Below are 12,216 nucleotides of genomic sequence, written 5' to 3'. Positions count from 1 at the left end.
TTTTCTGGGCAAGTCTTCATGGACCCAGGTTGGGGGATTAAAGCAAGGTAAAGGGATAAGATTTGGCAGTGCTGCTGCTACTGATAATGCCCCCTTGCCAGCCCTGGTCTACTTTTCACTGACTTACCAGCACCAGTGTGTGTCCTTCAGCCATTGGCGCATGGGTCTGGCTGCTCACTGCTTGTGGTGGCAGCCAGGCCGCACTGAATGGCACATCACTTTTGTAACAGCCATAAAGGGCTTTATACTGTTGAAGCACCAGTTCTGGTGGCGTAAGGCCCTTAATAGGATTGGGCCATAAGTCAGGCTTGTACAGAGTTGTTCTACAGAATGTGAGAAACTGATGGAGGGATGACACCATCTTGTCCCATGATGATTCCCAGCCTAGTGGACGAGGTCTCCATTCATAGGATGTCAGATGTTCATCTAGTACAGGTGCATTTCAGTAGGAGGGCCACACTGTATATTTTACACATTTTTTGTGGGTGAAAAAAACCGTTTTACATAGGGCAAAGGTGAGCAATGCATAGCACACTGTCTCTGTTTGTAAAACCCAGTTTGTTATGATTTGTGTACACATGAAATGGTGCTGTTTCCTCACAATGATTATTTTACAGCATTGTTGAAAAGTCAACATGCGGAAACCCAATTTGCTTTAGCAGCAGGGGTGATGTTGAATAACATTGAATAATGATGTTTGAGAGTCGTAAAGCATATGGCCCAGGTAACTGAAAATGAGGGTTAGTCAGGCTGCCACCACTTTGGCCATATGGAGAGGAGTGCAGTGGATAGAATCTCTTGTGTTTACTATCTAATTGCATGCTTGGGGAAAAATTTTTAAGTTGCTGAGGGCTGGATAAAATCTTGTGGTGGGTCGAATGTGGCCCCAGCCAGTAGTCTGGAGACCCCTGATCTAGTGTGAGCCCAGAATCCAAAATGGCAAGAAGGTGATCATGTGTTCCAACCACCATCTTTTTTTAGAGGCTCATTCACAGAATTTAACGCAAACACCATTTGTACGAGGCTTTATATTGGGCATATTCTATACTTTGGTATAGAAGTTACTACTTTAATTACAAGCAGCTTTCCAGAAAAATTCTGTATCTTAGGAAGAGAGTATAATAGAGTTTGTTACAGCTGATTTGAGAAAGGAGCTCATCCATACAGCTGGTAGAAAGCCCTTACCTGTAGCGTCATTGTATTAGAAGTGATTAATTAGTATTGTTCAAAATATTTATGTACCACTTTTCAGCACAAAGAACTTTGCAACATGATTTGTATAGCAAAAGGAATAAATGTGGTTCCTTGTCTCAGAGGGGTCCATATTCTAAAAGAGACAGAGAGGAGACTCGTGTCAAACAACCACCAGGAGGGACGCTTTTCTGGGATAAATAGGGACAATGCTCTCCTTCCATAGGTATAAGAGAACAATCACTTAAAAGTACCTCTTTGTCTGGTGAGCAGGCAAATGTTCATCACTATGAAGGTCAGCAAATAGCATGTTGCAATGCATACATTGCATGCAGTTGAGCAATGGACATCGTGAGGAACACTGAAACATTACTCCTTCAATATGTACTGCTGCTATTGGACAAGAGCTCTTGGGAGGCTTGCATGAATGAATGGCAACTTCCCACCTGACCCAACTCTCCATTACATGCACTGTTATGTCTGCACAGTCTTCCTGCAAACACAGCTTTCTGTGTGCAAGACGCCTGCTGATGGGAGAGGGGCAGTTGGTGATAGGGTCTCTTATGCATAAAGCAGGGCACATAGGTAGTGAAGGATGATTTGATCATCTTAATCAGTACAAACATTACTAACATGATCTCCCTTATAGATAACTTTCCTATTTGCTGAGATTGACTGGGAAGTAGCAGCCATATTTTTATGTTAATGGGAAGTTGTGTAAATATAGCACCAGCTGCAAATTCATCTGTCCCGTTGATCTTTTCTAATTTGTACCTGCATTGGGAGAGGGTAGGCTGAAGGAGGGAGGAAGCCACTTCTGTCCCTCTGAGTCCAGTGGATATATTTAAAATCCTATGGGTGATTTGCTACCAATCAAACTGCATCTATGTAAAGAAGAAACCCATGACATCATTTTTAATCCTCCCAGAAATGCAGGGCTCACGAAACGTACTTTTTCACTTATGCTGAGCTAGAGGTTTGTGGACTCGTTGCTCCCTCATAATTGGGCTCCAAACCAGGCAGCCACTGACTGCTTGTGATAGTGATTCATTTGGACGTGTGCATTTGATACTCTGATTGTCTGCAATCCCTTTCTTACTGTCTTGGCTGGCAAGAGTGTCCTGGAGCGCAAGCATTGTCACTGGCAGTAATGGGGAAAAAAACCCGGTATATTTGTGACAGTCTTTGGGTGTATAATTGCCTGCAAGATAAACATCAAAACCAAAATGCTTCTCAACATAGAAACTGCTTATTTGTTCGGATATTTTGTGTCTAGTCCCAAGACCAAACTTCTCTTCTTAATTAATTCACACAACAGTTTTCCAAAAATTATTATTCCAGTTGGTTTGGCCTTTCATTATCGTTTAGTAAATTCTAATGTTTAAGAACCAAAGAGCTGTTTCTTAGAGATTCACCATCAACTGTTTCCCTTCTTATTTTCTTATAGCATATGATAGCTTATCCATATGTGCAACATCCCAGGGCTTCTAAGATTCCTTTCTGTGTTGGTGGCTTCTAAGATTCCTTTCTGTGTTGGCTTCTAAGATTCCTTTCTGTGTTTCTTAACTTCCGGTGCCTTGCGCAGAAGATCTTTGCTGCCAAGAACAGATTCAAGCACAACATTCTGATCTCACTGGATTCCATACTTGTGAACATTATTTAACAATAATGTTCACAATATTATAATAATATATCAATTAATATTAGTGATATGAATAATATTAGCAGGTCAAACTCCCCTTCACTGTAATTGCTAGCATTGTTTCATACACACAAGTCTGATAAGCATGTGCTCTGGGGTGATGATGTCATATTTGCACTGCATCCGCATCTCTTGTTGAGCATTTTTAGCCTTCTGGATCAGCTCCTCCTTCTCTTCCTCCTTGCTGCCTCCTCTCCCCCCCCCCATACTCTTCCTCCAACCTAGGGGGATAAGCTAGTTGACAGTGGTGATGGTGGGGAGATACCAAAGTAGCTACCACCACCTGCTTGCTCACCATCTCTTGTCTGTCAGTCAAGTGGATGGTAGTAATGCCAAGGAGGAAGAGGGAAGCAGAATGCTATATAGAAACTGCCATTTATACTTCTTTTGTCAAGAAGCAAATAGTTTAAATTCTGTTAGTGACTATCCAAAAGCACTTGTCCCAAAGAGGTCTGTCAAGTGTTTGCTTAACTATCATTCTTCCTCTTATTATTTTATAGCTTGCAGAAATTCATGGTGTTCCTCGGGGGCTTTATGATGGACCTGTTCATGATGTTATAGTGACTGCAAAAGCTGTGGCCCCAACTCCTACCTCAAGAATAGCTCCTTGTTCAGGCAAAATACTCGCTCCTCCAGTCCGTAACCTTCATCAGTCAGGTTTCAGCCTGTCAGGTAAGTTTACTTGCTTTTGGATAATTTGGTGAGACAAATTATCCTTCCATCCTTCCAAGGTCAGTAAAATGAGTACCCAGCTTGCTGGGGGAAGGTAACTTGACTGGGGAAGGCAATGGCAAACCACCCTGCTTATAGTCTGCCAGGAAAGTGTCGTGGAAGTGGCAACACCCCAAGGGTCAGTAATGACTCGGTGCTTGCACAGGAGACCTTTCTTTCTTTTCAAGACAAGGTAACAAAAAAATAAATGGCAAGTTGAGGTGCATAACAAGAACAAAGACTGATTGTTTTATTGACACACCAACTGTTGCCCAGTCTGATAGTGAGTTCTATGTGGGCAGATCTGGGATCCAAGTTGAAGCCTTTGAAGCCACAGAAGGTGAAAGAGTTCATTAACAGAACTGGTATTTGCACAAACATTTAGGGGTCAAATGGGTAGGGTTCTGTCTGCTGAACACCAAAGTAAATGAGTACAGGTGGTGCTCAATCATCTGCGCAGGACTTCCTTGGCCCTCAGAATGCCTTTTAAAGAAATAAGTGTCACTTTCGGTTTTTGCCTGAAAACCAGAAGTAGGTTTTTTTTTATCTCTACAAAGCATTCTGAGGCCTGCAGAGGTCATGGTGGTCACGTGTGGCCTTCCTGGACCTCGGAACACCCTCCAATGACATGAGCAAAGCTGGGCTGCAGTTGCTTTGGAGGGTCTGGCATGCCTGACCCCATGGATTTCATTACCCACAGTTTTTGACATCCACGAATACTGAGGCGCAGTCTGAATTTGTAGCTGAAACTATGTGATTAGATTTTAGGCCTTTTATTTCATATGGCTAGATAGCCACAGAAAGTTTATTACTATTTTATTGATTGTGCCTCTAGCATTTTGGCAACCCAGGTGCCTGGACCTGCTAGCAGTAGGCTGCATGAACATTTGCTCTAGTGTGAGGTAATTATCATCCTATATTAATTTGGAATGGATCCTATGTGCAGTCCCAGATGCCCCGGATGCTTCTGGCCCAAATCAAACAAGTGAGTTGTGTTATGTATACAGTGGTGCCTCACAAGACGAAATTAATTCGTTCCGCGAGTCGTTTCGTATTGCGAAAATTTCATCTTGCGAAGCGCGGTTTCCCATAGGAATGCATTGAAATTTAATTAATGCGTTCCTATGGGCAAAAAAAGTCAGAACAAAGTCAAATTTGGTTTACAAAGTGTTTATTAAGTGCTCTTTAAAGGCATACATACTGTACAGAGGATTTCAAAAATTTCAAGCACAAAACTTCAACTTTTTAACCTCCAGGCACAATGCATCCTGGGTATTAACGGTTGTGCGATTTAAAACAAACCAAAACAAACAAAAAAATGCAGAAAAATTCGTCTTGCAAAGCACGGCCATAGAAAAATTCATCTTGCGAGTCACCAAAAAAATCGCAGAACACTTTCGTCTTGCGAGTTTCTCGTTGCACGAGGCATTCGTCTTGCGAGGCACCACTGTATTTGCTAGCACTTGTGCATTCTCCATGGGTCATATCCAAAGGGTCTCTTCCTCTGATTAAAGAAACTTCCTCCAAAAGAAGACAATTTTTGGATGCAGCTTCATGAATTTCTGTACCTTCTTTGTTTTCATAGATGCAGCTTTCTACTGGGGGGAGTCTCTGGTCCAGCTCAAGTGAACAGGGTCTCCTGCATCCCGTGTTTCAGATTTAGTTTCAATTTGTCTGTTCTGTTTGCTATACTGCTTCCAAATATCACATCTAGTGATAAAGGCTTCATACAGCTTTTAAGAACATTCAGTGCCCCTCCCATTTGGGGATATTAGATGCCCCCTCTGTCATAATAAATACTGTGCACTTCATTCAGGAAGTAGTCACTGTTGTGTGACAAATAATAGGGAGGAGGCTTTGCCATTATCTGAGTGTGCAACTGTGTTGTATTAATGACTACATTTCTCAATGTAATTATTATTTAATCAATTTTTAACCCGCCTTTCTCCCCAAACTTGCACCCAAGGCAGCTGACAATCCATGAGATGTCTTACTGACATTTCTGTTATGTGTTTCGTCTTTTAGGGTCTCAAGCGGATGACCACGTCGCGAGACGTACTGCTCAGAAAATTATTGCTCCTCCAGGTGGACGCTCCAATATTACATCTCTGTCATAAGATTCCTAAATGTGGTGGTGATTGCACATAACTTTTGATGGTCACTGATTGGGTACAATCCAGCAACTTTTAAATACTGTGAAGTCCCATTGGTTTCAATTGGAGAGTTAAGCATGTGCTTTAATCTTCCCACTGAAATTAGTGGGACTTAAGCAGGCTTAACTTAATCTGGTTTGGATTTTTGATGAATTGTGCAGCAGCATTTTCACACTACTTTCTAATTACAGAGGTGATATTGTTCAAAGACTCTGCCTTGCCTACATTCCCCAAGAACCTCTTGCTTTACAAACTTCCATTAGCAAGAGTGTGGTTCTAAAGAAAAACCTTTTACAGTATATAATGGATATTTTACACTGCCAGATCAAAGGGCTTAGATGAGAGTGTACACCAAGGGAACATGGAAAAAAAAGATTTGCCTTCATACTCAGGATAAAATTTCCCACCCAGTCTTCCCTAAATGGAAAATAAATACGTCCTTCCCCAGTGTGTAGATCTCGTTATAAATATATCCTCCAACCTTCAACAATTCCTCAAAGGTTTGTATGCAAACTTGTGGTCTTCTAGTGAAGAACTTTTAAATTGTGTTCAGCTGAGCTTCTAACTATGTCTTATAACCAAGGCGTACCTGCCTGAAAATTTTGGTTTCTGAGTCTTTCTATCAATATCCCTGCTCTTTCTATAATAATAATGACTGTTACCGTGCTTGTACTATTTTGAACCCTTGTACCATTTTAGTACAATTGATTTATTCCTAGCATTAAAAAAAACAAACTGAGATGGCCTACCCAGAGAACGTTGAGTAGTCACCTGCCTTGCCTCTGTACAAACATAATGCTTAACCATGATTTGTTTTCCTTAACCATGGTTATGTTTTTAGAACTGAATATCTAGACCAGGGGTGTCAAACATAAGGCCCGGGGGCCAGATGCGGCCCCCGGAAGCTTTTTATCCAGCCCTCAGGCTCTCAGCTGCTGAGGTGTTACCGCTGAAATGGCAACCAACATGAAAATTGGGCTTTCCCAAATCTTGAAATATGCTCAAGGTTTGCGTATTTTCTCTTCTGTCATTGCAGTTAATGAGCTTCTATATGAGAACATATGAGAAGCTTCTATATGAGAACATGGTCTGATTTCTGACCATTAGCTGCTTAATGATGTCACTTCCTGCTTAATGACATCACTTCCGGCCCTCAGCAGGAGCCCTGAATGTTAACTTTGGCGCTCTGTATGAAATGAGTTTGACACCCCTGATCTAGACAATGATTGTCTACCACCATTGGTAGAATTGACCACCAACTAGATTATAGAAACAGAGTTTGGAGTGTCTGCTTTTGAAGTTATAACCAGATCTCACTAGTGTCTTCCTACACAAATTCTTTGGTGAGAGAGAATGGTTTACCCATGGCTTACCTGTAAAGTTGTGGCTCTTAACTAGGATTAAGGCAACACATTGTAGTTGGTGCTAAACATGGTTAATGTTATGTCTGCACTGAGCTCTTGTTAGCCTGAAATCAACTGACAACATCTTTGGGCTCCCACATTTAATAGATCCCCTTTTGGGATATCATTGTTCTTAAATTTGATGATTGTGATTTAACAATTTCATGGTTGTGCAGTTTACTAGTAACCTTGTTTGTTTGAAGCTACTAATGGCTTAGGACAAATTTGACTCAAAATGTTTATAGGATCTCATTGTGAGATCTTGAACATATTTTAGGAACCATTGTCACTCATTATTGTTGTGGCAGCATGGATATAAGAAATACAAGTGTGGTCTGAATGTTCATGGAATTAGGTGTCATAGTGTCACTTTAGATTTGGTATGAAAATGCATCTAGACTTTAAAAAAAAAAAAAAAAAGATAGCTGAATTTCTGGAATCTGGAGCCAATTGTGGACGTGCCAGTGTGTTTTTTTAGTCTTTTTGTTAGTCTTTGGGTTTTTTTAAACAAATTATACTTTTTTTTTTCCAAATTCCAAGTATAGGTCCTCTTATAAACAAGGTGCATTTGGAGATCAGTTGCAAACAGTGAACTTTTTATAAAGCTTATAACAGGTTTATTATATTTAAAGCTATGTACAGCAAAAGTGATCTTGTATATTCCATATCATTCCATAAAACTATGCATGTAACTTGACACAAAATCACTTTGTTTTGTTTTTTGTTTTTTTATCTACATTCAATAAAGTTTGTTGGAAATCAGCTAAATTACAAAGCCAGATGAATTATCTTGACCTTTCACTTCACCCTCTTACTCCTTTGTGTAAGTCGATCACTGTGTGAAGGAAATCCCATCAAAACCAGTGGGAGACCTCTTACTGGCAAATTGATGATCCTTGGTTATTTGATTATTAAGGTGTTTGCAATCTACTCAAATTGCATTTTACAGCTCTTTGGAAAAATTCTCTGAACTACCGCTATGACCCACTTAGGGGATAAGTTCACCGTAGTTATGCGATTAGATCGTTAAGTGCACATTCAGCCCAATCTAGTACCTTTGTTGTATAAACCAGTACTCTATGCCAGACACTAGCTACACTAAGTGTAAACACGCACTCTGCTACAGGCTATGGAAAACCTGACTGCCTCGTTAAGTGTATCTTTACTGTGCTTTGACCGCAGTCGTATATATAATTCATTGTTAAGTGGAAGGTTGTTAAGCGGCGCATGCCTGTATTTTACGTCAAGACCAGGAGGCAGTGCCATAAAGAAAAATCAAGTTCAACCTCCAAAGGAGAAGGAATGGGGTGGCAGTGAGATCACAAAGCCGCCAAAACAGGAGGAGGCAGCAGCAGCTATTGCATCCTCTACACCAGGGGTGTCAAACTCGTTTCTTACCGAGGGCCGAATGGCATTCATGATGCCTGCTGAGGGCCAGAAGTGATGTCGTTAGGCAGGAAGTGATGTCATTAAACAACTCATAACCAAAAATAAGCACCTTTTCTCACTTAGGAATTAATTAACTACAAATGACAGAAGAGAAAACATGCAAATCTTTATCATATTCAAGATATGGGAGAGCCCAATTATCGTGGGGGGCTGCCCGTTTAGCAGTAACAGCAGCTGAGAGCCTGAGGGCTGGATAAAAAGCTTCTGTGGGCCACATCTGGCCCCCCGGGCCTTATGTTTGACACCCCTGCTCTACACACTTGTGACAACATTGGTGCTGCTGCTGCTTCTCCTGCTATCGCAATCTTGGCTGGGCCACATGCGGCACCCCCTTCCAGCCTGGCACCTGGGGCAGACGGCGCCCCTGCTTGCTACACCACTAGCTACCTGTATACTTGAAGGGGATTGTTGCCATTTCCTTGTAGGGCTTCAGAAGTTCTGAGCAGCACAGAGATGCTGTCTAGTTGCCGCACACACAAGGGATGGTTCTACACAGGAAGTGTAACAATTTGCTGTCAAAATCCTCCTATATTGAAGGAGTTCTAGAGTTGTTGTGGCCTGTAGCTCTGGGAATAAGCTGCTATCAGGAAGGAAGAATGGAGTCTGGAGCACTGTGTTCTAGTGCGCAGTGTATGACTTGATCAGTTTGGGATTAGGGCTGTTCTTGGTCCACAATGAAGGGAAATCCTTCTAACTGGAATGTGGAAAGACCAGAGATATTATCCAAGGATGGGTACTGCAGAAATCCTTGTAGCGCAGCTGTGGTCTACCCATAGGGCGCTTTCCCTGCACAAGTTCTCCATAGAGGAGATCCTTTGAGATCCAACCATCGCCCATTCTCACGACATGACAAAAGCAGATATGAGTAGGAGGTTACATTGTGACATTTTCAGCCCAATCCTAATCAGTGTTCCAGAGGTGATACAGTTGTGCAAATGGGGCACATGATATGTTCTTTGGGGGAGGGGCAATCATGGAGGCTTTCTTATGGTAAGGGAATGTTTGTTCCCTTACCATTGGTACTGGAAAATACCAATGCTGCATTGGTACTAGAAAGTTGGATAGGATTGGACTGTTAAGCAGGTAAAATGCAGATTTTTACAGTATGATAAGCAAAATACGGAGATGGCATGGGGGAGGTGATGCAAATACAAACAGGAAGTGATACAGGGAAACAAGGAGGTCACATTCAATGGGGAGAGTACAGGCAGGGGGTCACACAAACGGAACTGTCTTCTTCCAGGGTGTGACTGGAAGGAACAACACAGAAGGGCTTGAGGCATGACTAGAGTTCTTCAGGAACATAACCTGTGGCTTGGAAAGAAAGTGTCCTGGTGTCAATTTTGTGTGTATGAGTGCAGGGTGAAACAGTTCATCATGCCAGGCTGGCATCCATATATCTCGGCACATAAAGCTGGCATTTGTTACCAGGCAGCAACATCTATACTGGCATTTATGAGTGTATGAACTAGGCATTGGTTGAAAAGAATAATAAAAGGTTGGTCCATAACACATTCCCTTGCCAAAATGATCTGTACCATCTTCCCTCTTCATTAGTTAGAAGTCCGCCTGTTTGCTTTTCATTCCTTACCATGCCAGTCAAGTGCAGTCCTGCCAGTCAACCACAAGGGAGCCAGCACTTCAGCAGCTCTCAGTTTTAACTGCAGTGAAGTAGCAACAGAAGGGGGGGGGGCTATTTTCAAGGTATGCAGATACCTGAACAAAAGAAACAAGCATTTTTGTCCAGTTGAATTCCTACATATGTGGAATACGGCTGCCTTTTAAACAATGCTTACTTCTCATCTGACCTCTTGCATTGAAAAAGAAATGTGAGGCCAAACTTATTTGAGTTCAATCATTCCCTCTCAATGTAACGTGGATGACCCAATGCTTACCAGTAAAGAAGCATGGCACAGCCAGACAAGATGGCATATTAGTGGGCTACATACTGAGACAACTCCCCATATTTCTCCACTGGCTTCTCTGAAGAATGGTCATTTTAAATAATATTTAAAGGTCCCACCTCTCACAAATCAGTTCTTTGGTGAACCTGCTTGCTGCTCCTGGGTACATAATGGCATTTCCAAGCAATTGTGTTCAAAGTGATGTGCATAAATGGTCTGAGGTGTTCTGAAAACTAAATGAGGCACAAGATGTGCTCATTCATAAGGAAAACCTTTGCGGACCACCCAAACTCAGCAAAGCACACTGCCAGAACCTTAAGCATAAATCACAGAAGGGCAAGCTGTTATTTCACCATCATGCCTCTAGTGACAGTGCATTGCTCCCTGGTATTTCCAAATTAGTGCTGACATTTTAGAATGTATATTCAAGGAGAAGTGCTGCATTTTCCCCTCTTCTTCAATTGATGTGTACGTGAATGCAAATAACCAGTTTCTGCAAAGGATGGAAATGAAACATCTATATGATTAGAATAATTTTTTGTGGGTTATGGAGAATGCCCTGACTGTTTTCAAGAATGCTGTAGTAAAGGGATATTTTGCACAGTTGTTTGACCTGTAATGTATGTCATTTTGCTTGGCATGCCTTACTGTGCAAATTAATGCGAGCTCAACCCCAAGTGTAAACAGACTAACACACCTTCAAAAAATGCCATTTCATCTGAGACCATCCATTCCAAAAATGGAATAGGCTTCAAAGATTACAATCTGCGAATGTAACAGGCCTGGGATGTAGCTTCTCAGATGCATTAACCGTCCATGTTAAGCTGTGAAAGCACTTGATTAGCGCACCGAACACTTGGACACCGCACATTTACAGCCGATCCTAACCATATTTAATCAAGAGGAAACCACATTGCACATTTGTAGTGGAAGAAGGGAACAGTATTTTGCCCATGTGGCCTGCACAGGTGGAGGGCAAAACAGGTGGACAGCCCAACCCTAACCTGCACTGGAACAGGCAGTCTGACTGGCCTGTGTTGTATCCAGCACAGGTTAGGAGGTAGCTGGAGGGCAACTTGGGGTAAGGGGGTATGTTTCTCCTGAACCCATGTCAAACCTCAGCCATCCCTATATGGGAGCTACTCGCACCAGCAAATTTGTTGATGCAAATCTGAGCAGCCCTTGATAGGCTGCTCAGGCCAGAGATGGGGGTTAGGATGTGGTGGGCAAGAGCTACTGTTGTCAGATGTAGCAGCAGCTTTTAGGATGCTGAGATATCACAGAAACTGGGAGGGGGGATGTTGAAATGTCCAAAACTAGGGAATTAAAGGAAACTAGGGAAATGGATTGTTACTGTAACATTACACAGCAGTCACGTTCCACTGACGTTGCCCCTTTGATTTCTAGCAGTAAACATGTAAATGTGGGAATAGCCGATGGGCAACCTACATGCCCTTGCCACTGAGGGGTGCACACATCTCCTTTTTCCTCTGGGAACACAGCTCTTTCATTTATTTAACTGGAATTTACTTCCAGACACATATGCTTATGATTGCAGAGCTGAGTTGCTGGAACGTCAAACTGAAAACTAGAAAGGCTATCCTCATTGTGCCCCATTCCATGTGCTGCAAAAAATCTAGGTTAGAGTGTACTTGAAAGTGAGAGACTCTAATATATGGAAATGAGGGTGTTTTACAGCAGGG

The 12,216-nt window shown here is 42.1% G+C and overlaps 1 protein-coding gene across 2 annotated transcripts in view; it reads left to right on the top strand.

Moving 5' to 3' along the window:
• DPYSL4 (dihydropyrimidinase like 4) overlaps window positions 1-5,721 on the top strand; it is a 39,269-nt gene extending 33,548 nt beyond the window's left edge. For both annotated transcript variants that reach the window (XM_066618817.1, XM_066618818.1), the window contains exons 13-14: window positions 3,394-3,565; window positions 5,630-5,721. In XM_066618817.1, coding sequence (XP_066474914.1) covers window positions 3,394-3,565; window positions 5,630-5,721 — 264 coding nt within the window. The remainder of the gene's footprint in view (window positions 1-3,393; window positions 3,566-5,629) is intronic.
• The last annotated feature ends 6,495 nt before the right edge of the window (window positions 5,722-12,216 follow it).

This window comes from Tiliqua scincoides, chromosome 3 (assembly GCF_035046505.1).
Source record: "Tiliqua scincoides isolate rTilSci1 chromosome 3, rTilSci1.hap2, whole genome shotgun sequence".
Taxonomy (NCBI): Eukaryota; Metazoa; Chordata; class Lepidosauria; order Squamata; family Scincidae; genus Tiliqua; species Tiliqua scincoides.
Note: the sequence above shows the minus strand (reverse complement) of the source record. Positions and strands in the feature narration are given on the sequence as shown.